Here is a 24,125-nt window from a genome sequence, read left to right as displayed (position 1 = left end):
ATTTTTGTAATTGCATGAGTAACATACAGAGTGCATCATTGTTATTATTTAAAGGACTTTATCATGGTGCCTGTTATTTTGTACCCACATCTATATAATCTAAATAATCGTATCTATAATTTGATAAACTAAATACAAAACTACTAATTTGGATTCTATCCTCGTAACGTAGTGTTTGTATTCTCAATGGTGGGCAAACGAGCAAGCGGGTCAGGGTAATGTTCACCACTGCACCACTCATGAACATTTTCAGCACCAGAGGAGCCACCATTTACCAATGCGTATTTAACTTTTCATTACATATCAATTACCATTAAGACTGAATAGGCTGTATGGTTATCGATCGTTTTCTAGGGCTTATCACAAAACAATAGGTATGTCAAAAATAAAATCTGGCGGCAAATCGGCTATCGAGTAGTTGACAGTGACAATTTTCAATCGGCCCTTCGGGTTGTTTTGAAATTCCTTAGTATTCCGTGTAATTTATGTTTTAGATATAACCAAAAAAAAAGTAATGCAGCAATACTTAGAAAATTTAATAAAAGACAAACAGGTATTATGATGTTATGAATGACAAAATATGAGATTTCTCTGCGTTAACCTGATACAGAAGCACAAAAGATGCACAATAATAAATAGATCATTTCCTGTATTTACGCGTTTTAAAAGTGAAATAATGAAATATTTAAATGTAGCCGAAAAAAATGATGCCGCTAAAAATATTGCTTTGCATTTATCCCGGGGAACATCGAATAGGGTAAGTGTAAAGAAAATAGTTTGCCATCATAATAATCATCATATCAACCCATTACCGGCCCACTATAGAGCACGGGTTCCTCCCACAATAAGAAGGGGTTAGGGCCGTAGTCCAACACGCTGGCCCAGTTATTAGTGAGAGTAATTTAATATAGTGAATGCTTAAGATTGTTTGTCATAACAACTATTTGTTGCATATCTAACTAATAAATTTAATTACATCATTATTTTGAAAGTATGATTTTTTTTATTGTGTCTATATCTATATTCTTAAGTTGTTAATTTAATTTAATTATTTAATCCATAATTATAAATATTTTTATTTAAATTAATAAAACCATTTTTAGAGAGAGGGTATATCCCAATACAACAAAATCTATGAGTTTGAAGCGGAGGTGTTGGGAAACAAAAGTCAAATGGTGATGACTTCAGTGTCGGGACACTTGTTGTCTCTTGATTTTGTCAGTGCCTATAGAAACTGGAGGACTTGCAACCCATTGTCTCTCTTTGATGCACCAGTGTTCAAACATTGTCCTGAGAATTATGATAAAATAAAGGTAGATTATGCTGCTATTTTGTGGACACATTAAAATGAGCCAATGAAATGAAACTACACATTATAAAAACACTTTTTATTTGATTTCTAACATTATTGAATATTTATTAACACCCTTTTTTTTCCTATTTCTAAAGAATACTTTCCTGATTATTAACATTATTCATCGACAACTGAGCATTCCAGTATCGCATACCCATTTAAGAATTAAATTGAAATTTAAATGAAAAATTCATATGGTCAAAATGGTTGATGTTGTTTATTATCACAAACCAATAAATAACAAGCTTGCATGATAATAAAAATAACTTTATTTGCTTGTAGAAAACACTAGAAAGGGAAGTTCGAAATTGCCAAGGCCTGATAATATGGACTGATTGTGATAGAGAGGGAGAGAACATTGGCTTTGAGATCATAGAGGTTTGCACTGCAGTAAAAAGTAACCTTAGGATATATAGAGCTAAGTTCTCTGAAATTACGGCTGTGTCTGTCAGAAGGGCGCTACACAATTTGGAGCAACCCAACAAGAATATCAGTGATGCAGTGGATGTAAGACAGGAACTAGATTTAAGGATAGGTGATTACTTGATTATAGTAGTTTAAGAATAGGTTTTTATTCCACTTAAACCTTGTTACCGATTTAGTTTTATATCTCCTAACTGTGGCTTAGAGAGTTAAATAATGATAGGACTAAGAATATACATAAAGGGTGTAAGCGATATGTTCACAAAATTGTTAGTATTAACTTCAACATGGGCAGTAATTTTAAATATAGGTCAAAAATCATTAAAACTACCTGCGACTACGCAACTGCGATAATTTGGAAAGCGAGGGCTGTGTACATATTGCTATTTCTCTCGAAATTAGGGCGCTGACATTACACATCATCATCACCATCATATCAACCCACTACAGGGCACGAGTTGCATCCAACAATGAGAAGGGGTCGTCCACGATGCTGGCCCAGCGCAGATTGGTGGACTCCACACACCTTTGAGTGCATTATGGAGAGCTTTCAGGCATGCAGGTTACCTCACGACATTTCCCTTCACCATTGCAGCAAATAATATTTTAATAATATTAAACGCACATATCTTAAAAAAGTTAGCTTGCCGGGATTTGAACTCTGCTCCCGAAAGTGAAGTCGAGCTCCTACCCACTCGGCTATCACTGCTTCCATCACATTCCACACGTACCTATTTAATTACGCTGATTGAGTATCGATGAGTATGCAGATTGTGGAGCGTTGTAATACAATTTTTGTTGTTTGCGATACACTGTGTAATCATAAATTACAAAGTCCCATACCCATAATTTCCGATGTAAATGGTATTTGTATTTTTTCTATACGAATTAAGCGTAACTTCTTCAGATAGTTTTAGTTAACTTGTCACTTACACATTGTATATGTATGAATTCCAGAGTATGTCTGTTCATTTGCTTATTTTTTTCTTAACCTATGTTGGGTTTGTTATGAGGGGTTTATTTATACAACAAGAAAAGAATACTTGCTTAATGTTTCAGGTGCTGCTTTCACACGTTTTCAAACCCTTCGATTGCAGAAAGTTTTCCCCACCAAGCTGGCAGAGAGCTTGGTGAGCTATGGGTCATGTCAATTTCCCACATTGGGTTTTGTGGTCGAAAGGTATAGGGCTGTCGAAAACTTTGTTGCTGAAGCGTTTTGGAAAATTAAAGGTATTTTTCTAAACAAACTCCCAAGTCTCAGTATAATTGTTTTTACAAATGAATTGAACGCTACCTCTCATCAACAAAGGATCTGAATTTAATTTAAAGGATTTCATAAATTTTAAGGTTTTAGGTAAACAGGACACACAGTTTCAATTCAATATCTTACACTACAGAGAAAAACTTTTAAATTACCTAAGTTGTTAATAGCGTGAAAACCTCCCTGGCGCAGCAGCGAGCGCTGTGTTTTTAAATAGATGGTCCCGGGTTCGATCCCTGGCAGGGGCAATTTGGGAGTTTATTATTTCTGAATTTTCTCTGGTTGTGTCCGGTGGGAGGCTTCGGCCGTGGCTGGTTACTACCCTATTGACAAAGACGTGCTGCTAAGCTTTTTAGCGTTCCGGTACGATGTCACGTAGAAACCGATCAGGGGTATGGTTTTAATATAACTGCCATACCCCTAACAGGTGAGCCTGTTACCAATATGCTAACAGGCTAATATAGAGTGCATTATTACTAACCATCAGGTGGGATGGCTGTCAAGGGCTCACTTGTAGTTAATAATAAATAAAGGGCCCACACCTTTATTTAAAATACTCTCATAAACCAAATTCAAATTCAAAATTCATTTATTTCAAGTAGGCCTAGTTTATAAGCACTTTTGAAACGTCAACAACCATTAAAGCATTGAGCTTCACACACGATGATTTGGGTACATTTTAAAATTTAAAGTATAGTGAAGTTAATTTTTACTGTGTAATAGACGGCTGAACGAACGAACTCACGTGATTTTTCGTCTAAAATTGCCTGATTCGTTTCGAACCCATTTGAGGCTCTTAGCTTGTTTGCGCGACGCGGCACGACATACTTTTATAAAAATCCGCGCCAATTCAGCCATATATTAAATAGTTAATTAGTGCATGATTACTAGATACTAATGCAAAAATAAAATAAATAGTAAAACCAATACGCCAGTCCTATTACTTCATAAGTTCATACACATAATATTTACATAGTTAGCAGTTGGTAATTCCTATTAAATGTTTTCTTATAATTATCTAAGAAATAAAAACGCTTGAAACAAAATACCTTTCAAACTTAACTGAAGGCCAAGTATATATAACACTAAACAGTCAATACAAACGATAGCGTTTCAGCCAAGTTCCAGTCAAGGATAAAGACCTGACGACGCAGCTACCGTGTGTTATATTACACAAACCATTCACAGTCATTTTTGCTCTCTTTGTAACTCAGAATCTATTTGACATAAGAACATGATATTAACTAGAGATTTTTAGGTTAATTAATGTGACTAAGTATTTTTCTTTTTTTTTAAATCAATTAATTTGGCGTATGTAATTATAGTGTAACATTGCACGCCAAATTACTGGCAAATACACTGTACCCTAATTTAGGGTCCCTAAACCAATATGTAACATCTTATTGACGTGTATTTTGCAATAAATAATATAGCTATATATCTAAACATCCATCACTAATAATAGTGATCGATGTTTAGATAAGTAGATAGATAGATATAGAACCCGAAATTTCATAAATACAGCTTAAACGGTTATTCAGTTGAAAACGACTGAAAATCGCCATTTTTTCTATTGACATTTGAGCAAGATAAATTTTTTCTATTGAAATTTGATAATTGAGCAAGCATAAACCTTTCAATCTCAATTCTTATTCTTTTTTATATATTATATATATCCCATATATAACTCGAACATAGGTTTTATGTGCATTTACAGTGAACCACACAATGAACAATCTGAGCGTTGATTTCGCTTGGAACAGAATACGATTGTTTGATCAGGACGCATGTCAGGTGCTTCACGACGTATGTATAGAGAATCCACAGGCAAAAGTCACAGATGTGAAAACTAAACCCAAGTCGAAATGGAGGCCTTTACCTTTAGATACAGTGGTAAGTTAAAGTGTGTATTTGTATGTTACGAAAATTGATGAAGACAGAATGAATATGCCGCTTTGGAGCTAGCATGCGTGCCTCGAGTTAATTATCTCTACAAATTACTCGTATTGTTTCTATAGAGATAGTGGGTACACATAATTTTCTTATTGTAAGCGCTTGCATACCTTAAAAATCCGGCGTATTAAATACGAAAATAGTGGCAAATTGATGAAGTTTCGTTACAAATGAGCTCTTAACTATTAGGGAGACTAAGAAATCCACACAAAAGTATGGATTCCGAAGATATACCTACCAATAATTTGTGTGTGGTAGTATTATTAAACGGCAGCAGTCAAATTTTAGTTTTTAAATGTATTATTTAGTTTCATTTTGTACACAGCTTTATTATGGCTTTCTAATTAAATTCTAACTATTTACCTACATTAGAAATTTATAATAGGTGTGGACTACATAATTTGTTTTTAAATTTATAAATTGTAAAATGCATATAAAACATGAAGATAAGTTCAGAAGTGAGGAGATGTAGAGTTACCAACGAGGTGGACAGACGACATTAGGCGAGTTGCTGGAGGCAAGTGGCCAGTGGAGACAAAAGACCTATGTCCAGCAGTGGACGTAAATTAGTTGAATTGATGATGGAGATTGTTGCTACAGTTGTTATAACACTGATAACAAGCCATTTTAATATTCAAATAATATGCAACAATAGAATCGTAGCTTAGTCGGTAAAGCGCTAGGCCACGATTGCTTGAAAGTCGCAGGTACTAATTCTGTCGGCTGTGATAAGCATTTAAAAAAATTATAAATTTTTATATTTCCTCAAAGTGTGGGTATAACTTTAATAAAAAATAATTTCGTTTTACTTTAACTAATAAATTAATTAAAAAGTTAGTATTCCTCGTAGTTTCGCAAAGTTTCGCAAAATCGCCTAAGCGGTATTGTTTTAAGCGGTTCCGATCATTATCAATGCTTATGGGACCATCAATGACAACGTTAAAATTGATGGCATCCAGTAGCAAATTTCGATATCCGCCTATTTTTTATTCAAAGATATCTGATGTGACAGAAAATTACAGGAACTTGAAAAATTAGCATCCAGAAAATTGAAAATTAACGCCAAAGAGACGATGCGAATCGCCGAAAAGCTGTATACCCAGGGTTTGATAAGCTATCCGCGTACAGAAACCAATGAGTTTCTTAAGGAGATGAATTTGGGGCAGTTAGTTAGTATGCAAACGGGCGACCCCAATTGGGGAGCGTTTGCCCAGAACATTCTTGACAGTGGCGGACCCACTCCACGCCAGGGCAATAAAAGCGATAAGGCCCATCCGCCGATACATCCTACTAAATACGCTAACAGTAAGATTTATTTAATTATTATAATATTTTAACCCAAAACTGTCCAAATGCTTGCCGAATCATGATAATTTATGTACTTTGGTAGGTCGCCTGGCGATCGCTTTTAAGCGATAAGGCCGTCTATTGTACCTTTTCTTTCTTTCTTTCAATTGTGTTTTTTTTATTTTTATTGCTTTGTCTTTGGTGTACAATAATGTGTATTTGATTTGATTTGATACAAAGCAAAGATATGAACTAATTTAAATCAAGCGATAAAAACAAAAAAAATATTTTTTTTAGTGCATGGTGTGCTTGAAGATATTTTTATTTACTTTATCCAGTCGTAGCTGATTATAGAACAGTTATTTACGTAACTCTTGTATAATAAGGGGCATTGAAGCACGAGTGTGGTTGATATTGGTATCACTCTAGTGGTTTAATACATAATTATCAATAGCTGCTTCAACAGCTTTTTAAGTTCACGAATGTAATTATCACATACATTACTATGTACACATTTTGTATGTTATCAACGAATCAAAAGTGCCATCTATGTGCCTATTTCAACAAAGAAATATTTAACCTTGACTTTTAACTATGAAGGTGAACCGAAACCTGCAAGCCTCAGAGTTCTGCGTAATGTTTTCAAAGGTGTGTGAAGTCCACCAATTCGCACTGGGCCAGCGTGGTGGACTACGGTCCTAAACCCTTCACAGTGGGGAAGAGACCCGCAGGGTGATTACGTATCTCGCGACAGCAATGCGACAGGCGTAAATCTTGCAATCACTGCTCTCAAACCTCACTTTTCCATACAGTAAATAAACAAAAGTGACGACAGCAATGCGACAGGCGTAAATCTTGCAATCACTGCTGTCAAACACGTCACGTTTGACAGCAGTGATTGCAAGATTTACGCCTATTGCATTGCTGTCGCGAGACACGTAATCACCCTGCCGTACCTTGTAGTGGGCCGGGTTGATATAATGAACTAACTGCATTCCAATTATTTCCTTTTGTCAGACTTATCAGGCAACGAGCAACGTGTTTACGAGTTCATAGTTCGATCGTTCCTAGCTTGTTGTTCGAAGGATGCGCAAGGGCAAGAGACTATCGTAACAATCGACATCGCCTGCGAATTGTTTAGCGCTAGTGGTCTGATGATAACCGCCCGGAATTATCTAGACGTTTATCCGTATGACAAATGGTCGTCAAAGGAAATACACGTGTATGAGGTAAGACACATTTTTAAAGTCTAGAAGTAATTGTCCTTGAACCAAAAAAAATGCTAAAGAGTTCCTAGAAAGTTCCGAGTCGCGTGAAAGTTACCTACGATATGTATGGAATCGAGAGAATGCAATCTAGTTAAAATACTGGGAAACAGTTTGACGTCCTGTCGAGCACGCGAGAAACTGTCCACCGACGAAGAGTTCTAGTGGCCAGTCACTAGATGGCGCTCTATGAATTCCATACAAATTGTAGTTAATTGCGATTGAATGAGTTGAGTTAGGTAGACAATCACACACTAACCAAGGGTTATTAAATTATTTTGCATCAAATCAGCTATAACGTAGTATTTAGTCCATAACTAACCCTTATATGTATTTCTCACTCTTAGACATATTGAATGATACCGAAATCCTTTTAGCTGTACGACAATTTTACCGGTAACCTCGCCCTTCAGACCAGAACATGCGTTTTTTATGCTACTACAATTAGCCCTTGACTGCAATCTCAAGTGGTGGTGAGTGATGATGATAAGAAGCTAAAACCGTGAGGGGGTATGGCAGTAATATTTAACCCATATTCCAAATTGGTTTCTACGCGACATCGTATCGGAACGGTAAATCGCTTTGCGGCACGTCTTTATCGGAAAGGTGGTAGCTAGAGACGGTCGAAGCCTCCCGACAGACCAGATCAGACAAAATTCAGAAATTATAAATTCCTCAATTGCCCTTTCCCGTGATCGAAATCGGGACCTCCCACTTTAAATCACAGCGTTGACCGTAGCGCCAGGGAGGTCGTCAAAGCAATGCTGCTCGGCGGCAGTACTTCCCCGGACGATTTCTCTCACAAAAAGCTCTACAGTACTTAAATAAAGTTACATGTACCTTTAACAGAACGGCCAAACCTTCAGTCCGACAAGTATAGACATGATAGATGGCAGCACTTCACCGCCCAATCTACTTACTGAAGCTGATCTCATTGCCCTCATGGAGAAACATGGCATTGGTAAGATATACTATAATAATAATAATAATAATAAGAGCCTACACATCGAAGTGGTGAACCCACGCATAATCACAATAATGTAATGTTTATTACTGAAGTAATAATCAGCCTCGCGCATACACACGCAAGCACGACCACACATACACACGCACACACACACACATTAACGCACTAACACTGCATGTTTTATTCGCATGTCAAAAATATTACTGGCCCACTACAGGGCACGGGTCTCCTCTATACAAATTTGTTTAAAAGAACTAAATGCTAATATCTCACCTCGAACTTTCTTTTCTTTGACGCCATAGCACCAATACGGTACCAGTTTTTTTTTACAAAAAAGTTTGTTTTCTTTGCTCTACAGAACAATTACGTTTGACGGCCAACTGGCGCTGTGGGCAGCGACTCTGCTCTATTAGTCAAAGCTGTGGGTTCGATTCCCACAACTGGATAATGTTTGTGTGATGAACATGAATGTTTTTCAGTGTCTCGGTGTTTATTTGTATATTATAAGTATTTATGTATAAGTTATATTTGGTGGCTGTCGCGAAGCGTGGTACTAAATAATGAACTCCTTTTGTTGTGTATGTCTTATATATTTAAAATTGGTTTATATTTAAGTTCTGGTAATACAAAGTAGGAATAATGAATTAGTTACAAATGTCCGTTCCCACCGAAGTGAGGTTAAGGAAGGCAGCTAGTATAGCAAAGCAGTATCAGTATAACAGTATCAGTATGGTGCGTGATTCGCCAATCACGCACCAAACTGATACTGTGCATGACGAGTCGGCTACGAAACATATATTATTCATAAAAATATTCATCAGTTACCTTAGCACCCATAACACAAGCTACGCTTACTTTGGGGCTAGATGGCGATGTGTGAATTGTCGTAGTATATTTATTTAATATTTGTTTATTATTAAGGAAAGAAAAATATTTAAAAAAAACTTGTTATTGAACATGTAAAAAATACCGTTCAGTTAAGTTAATGTTACCTCTTCCTTATAAAACCATTTGTATTATCGCTCGCTAACTTTTTTTTATAACCACCCGCGAAAATTTTTACTTTTAAATAATATGGTACATTTGTGACGCACTTTGAGACTTTGTATTTACTAATTTTAAAATGTAAGTGAACTATTGTGTTCTTTTTGAGAAATAAATGTCTTTAGGCCGACAAGTCAATTGTTTGATGTATTTAAGATGGATAAAATTGTCTCATTTCTGTCCGATGAAGCCCAGTTCTATAGAGCCCATTGTTTCAATATCTAATCTGAAATAACTTTAGGAACCGACGCAACTCACGCAGAGCACATAGAAACGATCAAGAGTCGTTCATACGTAGCGCTTGCGGACGCGATACATTTCGTGCCAGGGCTTTTGGGCATGGGCCTGGTAGAGGGATATGACGCCATGGGCTTGACAATATCCAAACCAAACCTCCGAGCACAGCTGGAAGCCGATCTCAAGAGCATTTGCGAAGGGAGAAAGGATCCTAAATTGGTTTTAGCGGAACAGGTTAGTATACCTACATGGCCATTTAAAAAAAAACGTGTGTGTACTTATGTGTACACGCGTTAGAAGTTCTTCTTCTTTGGCGTTAAAAAAAAATCTTTTCAAAATTTTATCTTTCGCCTTATTCTAAACGACACTAATAGAAAAAAGGGATATACATTGAAAGTTTTATTATAATGCATTATCTAGTTAAATAAAGTGTATTTAAATATCACAAAAAAAAAAAAAAATCTACATAATCAAAGAAATGGATATAATAAACATAATTAATATGGAAATACAAATTTTTAATATTTGAGATTTTTCTACAATTGAATCAATTAAATCACCGAAAAGAGCCCGCAGACTTTGACAATTGAAAGTGTACACAGGTTTACCCACGATGTTTTACTTCACCGTTCAATCAATCGATCAAAAATACTTTATATTGCACACAAGAAATAAATAAAAGAGAACAAAGGTACAAGTCATTTAAATTTGTGTAACAAAGGCGGCATCACTTTTAGTGATTTCTTTCAGGCATCCTTTATGAGGACATGGCTCACATATGAATCCTTATAGCGGTGCGCAAATCTCTAAGAATAATACATACTAACGGACCCCAGCGCCATCTGTTTGGCTGATTTGTAAATCTAAGCCACCCAAACGCAAAGCAAAAATTCATTCAAATCGGTCCGGCCGTTTGAACCTAGTTCAGTGACATACACACGCACACACAAGAAAAAACACTAGCATTCAGTCCGCCTTTTGTTGACTGGTAGAAAATGCTTTAGCATTAATTTCACCTTTTGTTGACTAGTAGAAAATGCTTTAGCAGTAAGTCCGCCTTTTGATGGCTGGTAGAAAATGCTTTAGCATTAATTCCACCTTTTGTTGACTAGTAGAAAATGCTTAAGCATTAAGTCCGCCTTTTGTTGACTGGTAGAAAATGGTTTAGCTTTACGAAATATCAGCATGTCTAAACTCTCTTTTAAAAAGAAATTAAGAGAATATGTTTTGCAAAAACCAAACATTTGAACAAGGGTGTGCGTGCCTGCGTGTGTTTATTCTTTTTTATTTCATTTTATCGGTTTGATCGCTGTAACAAAATATTATATATTTATACAAATCTTTTATATTATTAGCGCTGTGTCTTTAACAGGCACTGCAAACATGCTGAGTGAAGACCATTTTGGGATCACACCGTTCCTATAATTGTTGTGTAGACTATAAGTTGTATTTTAATTCTAGTGTGTATATATCCAAATAAAAGTTTTTTTCTTTCTTTCATTAAGTCCGCCTTTTGTAAACCTTTTTTTTTGGTTGTTCAATGAAGTTAATAAATAAATAAATGATCATAGAATAGTATTTCTTTGTTCAAGGTAGCAAAATATAAAGAAGTTTATATTACTGTAACGGCTGAAGCGAATAAAATCGACAGGGCTTTGGCGGAGAGGTTCAACGAACGTGCCGTCGAGTATACGCCTTCTGTTGAATCGCTACCCGCCATGCTACCAGGTTTTTTTTTTTAAATTATTACCATGAGTTAGTAGTAACTTGACTGCAATCTCCACCCAAGTAATAATGCAGTCCAAAATGTTAACGGATTAACCTGTTACGCGTATACAGTTTTACTTAACTAAATACTTATCGGTGAGTTAATTTTTTTGTCAAATTAAGTTTACATGACGCTTTGTCAATACTATGTGCACTTGAAATTGACGTGCATATCAGTCTATGTTTTTGTATGTGTGCTATGTTTAAAACGTGTAATAAATAAATAATAAATAAATAATAATAAAATAAATATACTACGACAACACACACATCGCTATCTAGCTCCAAAGTAAGCGTAGCTTGTTTTATGGGTACTAAGATAGCTGTTGAATATTTTTTATGAATATAATACACATAAATACTTACAAAACAAACATTTCCCAGTTGTGGGAATCGAACCCACGGCCTGCCCACTGCGCCAGTCAAAATATAATAATAAATATAGATAGTAATATGCATGTTGTTATAGTCGTAAAAATGTAATAGGCCCGTTTTGACATTTGTCATCGCGACGTAACTAGTTATGGAACCATAAGACTCGGGACTCGATACTCACGATAAATCAATTCAAGTTTTTGTCAGTACTTGATTGATATTATTATGTATTGTAAAGTGTTCGTTCGTTCAAAGTATTCCTTTAACTTCACAACCAACACGCGTGACTGGCTGTTGATTATACGTCCATTTTTCAACATGTTGAAACAGAGTTAGTACTATAAAACAACAAACACAAAAACCGAGTCAAATCACTATGTTTAAATTAATGTCCAAAATAGAAGAGCCATAGTTAACGTAATAGTAAACAATATATATCAAACTTAAACGAGCGCACAGTCAACTTTACAAGACGAGGAACGAAAAACTGCGCAGTGCGCGCGGGGACGCTTCAGTCATGTGCCGTTTGGTCAGATACATCAACCCAGACTCATTATGTAGAACCCATTTTGAGAACCAAGCTCATTCTTTGTAGTAAAGATTACTACACAATATTTAATTTCGATATTCAGTAAAAAAAATGGTTACAGCTCTAGTATAAAAAAATAAAAGACTAAGAACGTAACTGTTTTCGGAACGTTTCGCAACAATTATAAATTGCATGCTACTATAAAGTAAGCGCAAAAAGAATACTCGCGATATATTCTTTCATATTATTTAACGTCCCAAAAAAATTTACGTATTTTTTAAAACACTGTATGTAGTTGATTTTTATTTTATTGTTTCTTTCAGTTTCGTTCCAAGTTACATTCTATGGTCTTGCACAAATGTCAAAACGGGCCTATTATATTTTTACGACTATAGTGCTCTTAATAAATAAATTTAAAAAAAACCTAATGGGTTTCTAAGCTTCATTATACCGGAACGCTACATCGCTTGTGGACACATTTTTATCGGTTAGTAATTGGGTGGTAACTCCGGCTGAAACCAGGCAAAAAAAAAATTTATTTCCAAAATTTACTGCCGGGAGTCGAACCCAGGTCCTCCGACAATAAGAAAAACCACTGCCTAGGGATTTTAATTTTGTGATATGCAGAAAATGATTAAAATTAAAAATTCATTTATTTCAAGTAGGCAAGGGTTTGAAACGTCAAGTATGTATGTGTGTAGTGACTCTACCCCCGGTTCGGAAAGCAGATTCTACCGAGAAGAGCCGACAAGAAACTTAGTAGTTGCTCTTTTCCAACATCAACATTTACAATAATTTTTCTATCTTGAAGTAGATGAGAGCGAGGCTGGCTGCTTCCAATCTACCTTGTCATTAAGAAATTCATCTAATGTATAGTAACCTCGCTGTATTAGTTGTGTTTTAACACATTTTTTAAATGTACGCAACGGTAGGTCCAGAATTACCTTTGGAATCATGTTGTATACTCAACTCCACAAAGGAGTTCTGCACCTTTCGCAGACTATATGCAGATATCACTAATTTATGTCAGTTTCGGGTAAGGCGATTGTTAATATCAGCTTTTTGTTTATAAAGAGTAATATTTTGTCTCACAAATACTATATTATTATAAATATATTGCGAAGCTATTAAGATTAAAAATATGACTAATATACGTTCACAGCTTTGAAATGTCCAAAATGTGGCTCGGATATGATGGTCAGACAAAAGAAGAATGATAATGAATACTATATCAGTTGCGTGTCTTACCCGAGATGTATCAACGCTATCTGGTTCCCAACAATAGTCAAAACAATACAGGTTTTGCCAGAAACTTGTCCAACGGTAAGTTGGGTTTGTTGATGTGTATGTTTTGTTTTTTTTAAACCTATTTTGATGTAGGTTAATATACCTAACCTAACCTAGGTTAGGTAATTTACCTAACCTGTTTTTTTTTTTTGCGCTGGGAAATGCATTGACACATTCCTCCCGGAGACAGGTAAGAAATGATCTAACCTGTTTCCGGAAAGGTATGTGGGACTCGCTGACACGAGGCCAGAATTCCCACTAAAACCCAGCGGAACCGTCTACGCCATACCGGGACACCACAGGATCGCTTTCGCATGCTACTGTTAGGAGAGTCCATCCTTTAATTAAAATTATGGGCTTCTGCACCCTTTTTTAATTTACCTAACCTAAACTAGATGAAATCATTCGATTCAATTAATTTTATAAACTTAAAATGCATGTAAAAATTTTCGGGACCGGCAAGATTGGAACCTGCGACTCTGGCAATCGACGCCTGAGCGCTATAACCAACAAAGCTGCGGCTCTCCCACCGCCGATTCCGAAATTAGTACATGCCTTTTATATGCTAACTAGCTATCCCGGCGAACTACGTACCGCGGATCATTTTTTTTTATGAATGTTACATTTTAATACTTATTATCCTAAAAATCGAATATCATAAGAATTGGTCCAGCCGTTCTTGAGTTATAAATGGTGTAACTAAAAAAAACTTCCTTTTATATATATAGATTATCAAGTGTGTACGCACATGATAAATAGCTTTTTTACTGAAAACCGCGAATGATGTCGGCAAACACAATGTTATTTTTTTCCAGTGCGGACCAAACTACAAGAAGTTGAAGTTCGAATGGCGTAACAATTCTATAAGTCACATTTACCCGCCTCCGTACACCACATGTATCGGAGGGTGTGATACTACCTTCCTCGAATTACTAAAAGTGAACCTATCGTCTGTTAAGCCTGTATCAAGAAACACTAGCACAACAACCTCCGATACAAATTCTAATAGAAACATCGCGAACAGTAGAAACAACTCAAGCAATTCCACTCATCCATCAAGCAATAATGTTCCTTATAACAATATATCCACTAATTCAAACCGTCCTAGGCAGTTTGTACCTCCTCCAGTTGTAGCGAATAGAGCTCAGAATGGGATGAATGGTCCAAGGATGCCGGTCCCTAGGAATACCTCAAATGATCCAAGGCTGCCCACACCACCTTCCAGTGACAGCGGCGAAAATCAAGTTTTCTGTGGCTGCAATAAGGAAGCTAGATTGCTTACTGTTCGCAAACAAGGCCCCAATTTAGGTGAGTTAAATATCAAACAATATAATAATAAAGAATATTTTCTCTGGTTTAAATAACATTTCGGAAAACTGCATCAGTACTTCTTCCAAACAACAAATTTTTTTTCATTTTTAATACATTTATTAATTACTAGCTGTTGCCCGCGACTTCGTCTGCGTTTGATTTTTTTTTTGACGTGGCGTTCAATTTAGTTATAGTTCTAAAAAAAAATAAAGTATTCAGTATCGCAAAGCCTTAAATGAGGGGTTTGCTGCTGTCCGCTGAGGAGTTCTGTCCTCTTTCTCCAACTACATTCAGTACTAGACAAAGTTTGGACAAAATTAAACTCATATTATAACCTCTATGTTACAAAAATAATTATTTAAATCGGTTATCGGATTATCGGAGTTATGGTGTAAAATCGTCAAACACTATCATCCCCGCTTCCAAAGGAACCGAGCTTAATGTCGGGATAAAAAGTATCCTATATTACTTCTAACACTTCCAAGAATATGTGTACAAAGTTTCATGAGGATCGGTTAAGTAGTTTTTGCGTGAAAGCGTAACAAACAAACTTACATTGACATTTATAATATTTTTTGTAGGGATGTGATTTATGTAAACATTCGGCGTTTGAAGCGGTGATATCCCTTCGACTTCACTTTCGGGGTGCCGAGTTAGACGCACGTCTAACTTTTCTGAGTTATATGCGTTTAAGCAATTAAAACATCACTTGCTTCAAAGCTGAAGGAAAACATCGCGAGGAAACCTGGATGCCTGACAGTTCTCCCTAATGCTCAAAGGTGTGTCGAGTCCACCAATTCGCACTAGGCCAGCATGATGGGACTACGGCTTTAACCACTTCATTGTGGGAGGAGACCTGTGACCTGTTGTGGGCCGGTAATGGGTTGATATGATAATTGTAAAAACATTACCATGATCCCAACGTTATAGTATGTCTTATGTTATGTTGGTATATGTATCTTTGTCCAAACGCTTAGGTCAGGCAAGGATAGGATTCCACCAATCCAATAACTAATAGATGACGTGATACACACTGTGTCGACATAGTATGTATCATGTATATATTGAATGAATGAATATACTTTTATTGCACACCACAAAAGGTACATAAAAAAAGAAAAGTATAACAAAACAACGTACACAATTGGCATTGTTTTTAATTGCGTTGCATTACTTGAGTAACATTTTAGTTCAACTATCAGTAACTATTTAGTATTCCATTAACATTACAAAGACTTTTAGTAGATGTAAAACTTGTTATCACAGAATTCGTCCGGGGAAGGATAGAAGAATAAAGAAAATCTCCAGTATGAGTTATAAAAAACTTAAGGATAGGCATTGTAAGAGTTATAAAAAGCCTACCCTCAATTATTTATAACTCATACTGGAGATTTTCTTCATTTTATATCATTTTTATAACCTGTGTATACCCTTTATGCATGCCACTGCGCTTGCTTTGTGTATTCCGGTCTAAAGAGCGTGGTTGCCGTAGTAATAACAGGCTCATGGGGCTTAACACCTACGCCTAAGATTGATGGAAACAGGGCGGCACTATCTAGGACGTGTTTCTTGCATGTCCTGCGAACTGCTACTCTGTTTAAGGGCTAGGGTCCACAAACCATCAGATCTCACATCTGCTTCGGTAACTCTTCCACTTTTAAGGCTGTTGTGCTTTGGAATAATTTGCCTGCTGACATCCGTTAAAGTCAATCCCTTCCCATATTTAAATGTCGTCTTAAAGACTACTATGTCTTTGAGTGAAGTAATTTGAACAAATATCGTAATTAATGTGTATTATTTGTATTTTTCTTTTTTCATTATTTAATTATATATGTATTTTTATATATATATACATATATATATTTATTTTATATGTATGTCTATTTATTGCCGAATATATATGTATATTATATGTAGTATAATTGCACTATCCCGCTCTCTTGCAGCTTTTCCTTCTGCCAGAGATTGCTTGCAGCAATAAGGCCGCCTTTGCATGCCTACAATTCTTGTTTTTGTTTATTCTATATTTTATGTATATTCTGATGTTTGTGTGCAATAAAGTATTTCTTCTTCTTCTTCTTCTGCTTGCTCCGTCATTTATAACTATAACAAACACATTTTATAATGGTCGTCCGAGCGGGTTGTTAATAGATTTCAAAATGTCTTATTACTATAGATAAGAAGTTCTACAAATGCCAAATGGGTTTGGAGAACGGTGGTTGCGATTTCTTCCTGTGGGCTCCCGAGCAATCAGCTAGTCAAAGCAACTTCGACACGCCCCCAAACAGTACTAGAGGCAGTTCGGCAAATGCTAGCCGCGGTTGGGGCATAGCACCCAGCTTTTCTAGGGACGAGTACCCCGCGAATGACGAAAATGTGATGTGCAACTGTGGAGTACCTTGTAAAAAGTGAGTTATTTTTATAATCGCCATCTACAAAATAAAGCCACATCTTCATAAAACCATAGCCACCACCACTGCCATAGTTTTACGAAATAAATCAGATAAATCCCTAACATCGCATGCAAAATTAAAATCATGTGACTCCTGCCACTTTATTAGGCACGCGTCGCGTAGCAAAGGTACTATGCGCGTATCGGTCTTTTATGTATTCGTTCTCTTCAATAGGGTTGTCATAAGAAAACACTTAGAATGTTTTGAATTCGTTTATATGGAAAAAATAGATATGCTTCTTTTGATCTAATATTATTACAGGGTGATTCCTTATGAAATATACTTATGAATCCTTCAATATTATTTCGTAATTCTGTTTCACGTTGTATAATATCCACTTCATGACGTCGCTATGCCTTGCGATAGTGGGATTTTGTTACAATACTACGTTCATATTGTTGTATAATTTTTACGTATAGCTGCACTATTATGGGAATACTGGTGTATTTAATTAAGTTTAACTTTCACGCATTGGCAAATTTTCTCTCATTATGTATTTTTAGACGACCTCCCTGGCGGTACGGTGAGCGCTGTGAATTTAAGTAGGAGGTTCCGGATTCGATTCCCGGCAGGGGCATTAATTTCTTAATTTTCTCTGGTCTGGTCTGGTGGGAGGCTTCGGCCGTGTCTAGTTACCACCCTATCGACGAAGACGTGCCGCTAAGCGATTTAGTGCTCCGGTGCGATGTCGCGTAGGAACTGATTATTATACTTAACAGGTTAACCCGATACCATCTTAGACTACTTACATCATCTGTGAGATTCAGCAGTCATTGGCTAACTTGTAGTGGAATAAAAAAAAAAAAAGAAGTGAATATTTTCTTATGAAAACAATTAATGTCTTAAACCACAACCCAAACCATGCAAATCTTGATAACAAGAGGCTAGAAATATTGTGTACGCGTCAATTTGTCGCCAGGAATGTGACACATCAATTGTTATTTGATAGTAGAAAAACCTTTGCATTAGCTACCGTCTTTAAACTGCATTGTATCTGACTCTCTTAAACAACTAGTGAACGCCGTTGTGAAAAACCTAAATTTGACCCTCCCAGCGCGTAGTATTTTCACTCAGAAATTAGGTATGACCGCTGTTCGGAACAGTCTTTCGGCGACAAGTGTTTTCTATAAAGTGCTATAGGGCATTTCTAGTCTTGTTACTAAGATTTCTATGATCTAAACGTTATGCGTGTGTTTTATATGAATATAAATAGTCAAAGTTACATCCGTTGGTAAATGTACCTATAGTAAATACTTACATTATAAGGATTCTTATAGTAAAGTGATATCAAACCGATTAATAAAAGCTAAGCAATTAAAAAAAAAATTATTAAACTATCCAAAGACTGTGATATAATGAGCCAACTGTGGTTGAATATGCAATCCCTATCTATAGAAGCAAATCTGTTTTGCTTGCCTTAAAACTGCCATTCTGGCAGCAAGTCCGGCAGGTTTACTGGTAACATGTTCATAATTCAAACGATCATTGTCCGCATAAAACTTTGTAACTTCGGTTATTTCGAGTAGGATTGTTAAGTTTGTACGTCTCAAACGCTTCGGTCTTAAAGTCAAAATCTGGACTTAGAGGGCCTCGTTATAAAAGAGTATTTTTCTTACTAGGTACATCAGTACCTAGTAATTTTGATTCCGACTACTACAGAGAATACGAGATCTATAAAATATAATGTGGAAAAATAAAATGATAATTAAGTAATTACTGATAGCACAGTGGCTAGGGCTTCGACTTCACTTTCGGGAGGCAGAGTTCGAATCCCAGTACGCGCCTCTAACTTTTCCAAGTTATGTGCGTTTTAAGTAATTAAAATATCACTTTCTTCGACGGTGAAGGAAAACATCGTGAGGAAACCTTTATGTCTGAGAGTTCTCCATAATATTCTCAAAGGCGTGCTAAGTCCATCAATCCGCAGTGGGCTAGCCTGGTGGAATACGGCCTAAAACCCTTCTCATTTTGGGAGGAGAACCGTGCCACGTTGTGCCATGTAATGGGTTAATATGATGGTGATGATGAAGTTAATAAACCAGTTACCAGTAACAAGGATTTAATAAGAAAGAAGAAATAAGTTAAAGTGCGGTAAAAATATGTTTGGTTGCTTGGCAGAGATGTTTCTTGATTTACAATAAAGTATACTTTCTTTCTTTCTAAACATTTAGGAATAACACCGATTAGATAATCCAAAACAATACCTGAACTTCAGTATGTGTTTTTGTATTTCAGAGTCACAGTTCGCAAGGAAGGACGCAATAAAGGTCGCCAATTCTATAGTTGTCCTAAAGAAATGAATGCACGATGTACCTTCTTTCAGTGGGCTGATGGAGAAGCTAACACAGGTATTGTTTTTTATTATTTTAGAAGTGCTACAGTTTTATAATTAAATTATACTTTGCATTTACAAAATCAGCAAAATGAGTGCGAAATCATTTGAGGGGTTGGGGGTTTCTTTTTCACCCTACTTCAAAAACTAGGAAGTTATCAATTCGGATCTTTCTTTTTTATTATTTTTTTATTTATTCATAAGACACACAAGCAATTTATTGTTACAACATTTAAAGAAAATATATTTTGTTTTAGAATTAATTAGAAACAATGTTTAATTAATGTTTTAATGTATGTTTTGGCATTACTTCGTCATCTGTAGACGGATTTGCAAAATTCCGGCTTTATTCCGAAATGGTCCTATTTAAATTTCATATTATTCTGATGAATTGCGGAAACCTACAACGGAACTTTAAAAAAAAAATTACAGCAAATCAACCGCTATTACTGCTATCATATGCATATGCATCGTTGACGCAATCACACATTATAACATCACGCCATGGAGTATAGAGGTAAGGAGAGTAATCTTATATGGGAGAAAAATTGAAAAAGTGTCCAGTTGTTGCGCTAAATAACAGTTCAAAAATCCTCCACAATGGCGCTGGTGGATGCATAAGGTATGGTATGAATGTAGCAATTATAGCAATTGTAGATGAATTGAAGTATGCCGAGTTAATAAATTTAATGTCATTATCGACTAAAGTAGATAAAGTAGTTAATTATTGAGAATTTCAACAACTTACGTTATTATAACCAAACGTGCGTTTAGAGTGATTTTATTTCGTAAACAGTAAATAGTACGGTTATTGATATATAAACATTTAATTTTATGAAAAAGTGAGTGAATAAACTTGACTAATGTAGAAACAATTTGCGGAATAACTATGGAACTCAGAAAATAAACTGTTATGAAAATTGGGTGCTTGCAACATGAAAATAGTTTAACTGCAAAGGTTATAGATATTTATATTGTTATGCGCGCCCAGGCTAAGTCAGAGAATAAGCGTTACGAATTAGCAAAAATTAAAACTAAAATGAATCGAAAAAATGCCAAATTATTATCATAAAATCAATACTTGCGATATTTTTTTTTAATTTTTAATATTTAATTATACTATCATTTATTATTTTTCTTTTTTTTTTTAATTATCAACAATGCTTAAGAATAAATTAAAAAACACTATTAAAAATTTATAAAAAAGAAGTTTCTCTTTCCTTGTTTATTTTTCAAGCCTACTCTAACAATATTTATATTTGGCGCTTCTTTTAAGAGTTACCCTGATGCATATGTGGCGCCACCCTAATTTAATACATTTTGACGACACTTTTTCATATACACAGATGACTCTCCTTACCTCTATACTCCATGCATCACGCCTGTTCACCGTAACACACTCAAAATGGTAACCCAGATATATTACGTAATATACGTAATACACGTAATACATCGGGAAACATCCCCAATTTCTATCAAAGTTCTATTTATTTCATATAGTTTATATTATGTGGGTACTAAGACCCTGTGCGGGCTTTGCAAACATAATTATTTACTTTATTCATTAACACTAAAAGATTCCAATATAATATTTAATAATTACATGTTATACAAAATAGAATTATTAAATTAAAATGTCAGTCAGACAATACTGGAGACTAGTAGATTCAGCAGACGTCGTCCTGCCCGGTAATGCAGCGCCACCTACAGGGTCTAGTTGTGTTTTCCAACCATCCATGAATACATTGAAATATAAACACAAAATTACATCAAACGCCGTCCACATATTTAGGAGTAGTTCCAAAGGATTAAAATATATATTCTCACCGTTTAAACCTTCCCTAGACTTCCACAAATATTTCAAAATATAATTGGGCCAAATAGATCCAGCCAATCTCGAGATTTTTAGGACCATTCATTTTTATATATATAGAAAGGCATGTCAAAAATTATTGTTAATCGTCAGATTGTCATTATTTAATTTTATATAACACTTAAAATAAGAATAATGGATATAATAAATATAAAGATTAAAAATAATTACATATAATAATAAGTAATATAAATCTTCATTGCATAGTCTTAGATAGTTGTAGTTGCAATTTTCTTCGCGACTGGAATCTAGTAGTACATATATATTAGTAGCACTATATAGTAGTAGCACTATGTACTACTACTACGTGTTTAGTAAGTAGTACATAGTGTCAATTATTATAGTGAGTTCGATTCCTGCAACTGGAAAATGTTTGTGTGATGAACATAAGTGTTTTCCAGTGTCTGGTTGTTTATCTGTATATTATAAGTATATATGTATAATATTCATTAAAATATTCATCAGTTATCTTAGTGCCCATAACACAAGCTAAGCTTACTTTGGGGCTAGATGGCGATGTGTGTATTGTCGTAGTATATTATTGCTTGATTTATATATTTCAGTTTTTTTTGTGCAAAAAGAAATACTTCCTTGTTTTTTTTAGAATGGGCTGGTCAAGAAAATTTTAGCGCTGGGCGTGGTAGGGGTAGGGGCAGAGGGCGTGCAGGGGGTTCGTCGAGGGAGGGCGAGCCACGCACGCGCAAATGTGGCCTGTGTCGACAAGAGGGACACACGAGAAACAATTGCCCAAACAACCAGTGAATGAAAAAGTGGTGGAATTCTTCGAGCAATTATAAACTACTTTAGTAGTAGAGCTATATGTGGCAGTGCTCGTTCGGCGAATTACGGCCATGCTTAAGTCTGCTGTGTTCCGGTCTGAAGGTCGTGAGGCTTAACACCTACGCCTCGGGCTGATGGACACAGGGCTTTACGTTGCAAGTATTGATCTGTTTATAGGCGTGTTTTACACTTACCATCCTGCTAACTGTGAGCCACCAACTTGGTCTGTTAAAAATACTTAACTGGCGGAAGAAGCAGACGTCCGGTCGCGTTCCTCACATACAAGTAAATTTCAAACTAAGATTTTCGTGGTTAATTAATTTACAAAAAATGTAGCAGAGCTAAATTTACTAACTTTTGTATCGCACTCCAAATGTATTACATTGTTAAACGAAGGTGGATTTAGACAGTCCATATTTTTTTGGGAATGAACAGCAATTATCAACAATATAAGCAATGTAAGAGGATGTCAAATACTTGTCTAAAATGTAATTTAATTAATATTCATGATTGATTCATTATAAAGCATCTGTAAATATTAAAACTATTATTGTAAATAAAAATAAGCTGTTTATACAACTGTACTTACTTTTATTTTTAAACTAGCTATTGCTAGTGTTCTTCATCGTCGTCGATTTTGTGCAAATCCAGTGGGAATTGTTTGTTTTCCCGGGATATAAAGTAGTCTACGTAAAGTTGATTAGACGCTTACAGTGGCATGCACAGGTTCTTCGACCAGGGTATGCATAAAGCAGGAGCATGGCATAAAATGGAAAATTTCCCCTACAATACGAGTTACATAAAATAACTTGGGTAAGCAGTGCTTTTGTGCATGATTGTAATGCACGCCACTGGATGCTTAGTTGGGTCGTAATAAAGGACAAACATATAAGGGAAAACATTTTCGCATTTATAATGTAAGTAAGGATAAAAGGACAAACTAAGACTGCTTCCAGCAGGCGTTACGAATTCCATGATGCACAGTGAACAGCAAGCTTAATATGTTATAATCTGCAAAAAATAGGAAAACCTGTACGGAGCTTTATTCTCCTAACTCCACACCAAACAGACCTTCCAAAATGTATTCTCTACTCTACGTTTTACTCCGACTCTGGAGCAATCCTCAGGAGATTTTGACTTTACAACGAAAAATTTTTAGTAGATTTTAGCACAGTTCAGATTTTCCTCGTTTTCGTGGATTAAAAACATAGATAAAGCGTCGTTAGTCATTATCTGAGATCACCTAAAACATTCAGTGTTTCCTAGGTTTAGTGAAATGGGGCCTCAGACTCGCCTGTCTGAGCAAGGGTTGTGGGATCAAATTTGCCATTTTATCGAAAAAACAAAGTAAAATGTACTCAGCTTATGCTAGGCTAGATTAATAAATATACTGTGTTTAGTTTTACCATATATGTATATACAGAGATATAAAGAGTCCATAGTGAGTCAACTGTTTTTTTTATGCTTATAGACGAGCGATTGACTGCTATCACACCTGAATGTAATTGATGATGCAGCCCAAGGTGGAGCGCGCTTGCCTAGAAGATGCCTATTCACTCTTGATTTGTTAGTACTGATATTGTTGGTGCTGGGGAAAATGGAAGCTGGAAGGGCATTTCAGATCCTT

At 35.7% G+C, this 24,125-nt stretch overlaps 1 protein-coding gene across 1 annotated transcript; it reads left to right on the top strand.

The window, feature by feature from the left end:
- Positions 1 to 444: 444 nt before the first annotated feature.
- On the top strand, positions 445 to 23,078 carry LOC120629360 (DNA topoisomerase 3-alpha). The gene is made up of 15 exons (XM_039898288.1): positions 445 to 757; positions 1,104 to 1,313; positions 1,637 to 1,889; positions 2,837 to 3,007; positions 4,756 to 4,931; positions 6,014 to 6,296; positions 7,296 to 7,507; positions 8,393 to 8,504; positions 9,796 to 10,025; positions 11,384 to 11,519; positions 13,625 to 13,785; positions 14,565 to 15,057; positions 17,237 to 17,468; positions 19,749 to 19,861; positions 22,323 to 23,078. Exons 1-15 carry the CDS (start codon positions 581 to 583, stop codon positions 22,478 to 22,480), a joined length of 3,117 nt encoding a protein of 1,038 aa, XP_039754222.1. The 5' UTR covers positions 445 to 580; the 3' UTR covers positions 22,481 to 23,078.
- The last annotated feature ends 1,047 nt before the right edge of the window (positions 23,079 to 24,125 follow it).

Source organism: Pararge aegeria, chromosome 14 (assembly GCF_905163445.1).
Source record: "Pararge aegeria chromosome 14, ilParAegt1.1, whole genome shotgun sequence".
NCBI lineage: Eukaryota > Metazoa > Arthropoda > Insecta > Lepidoptera > Nymphalidae > Pararge > Pararge aegeria.
This window is presented reverse-complemented; position numbering and strand designations above follow the sequence as displayed.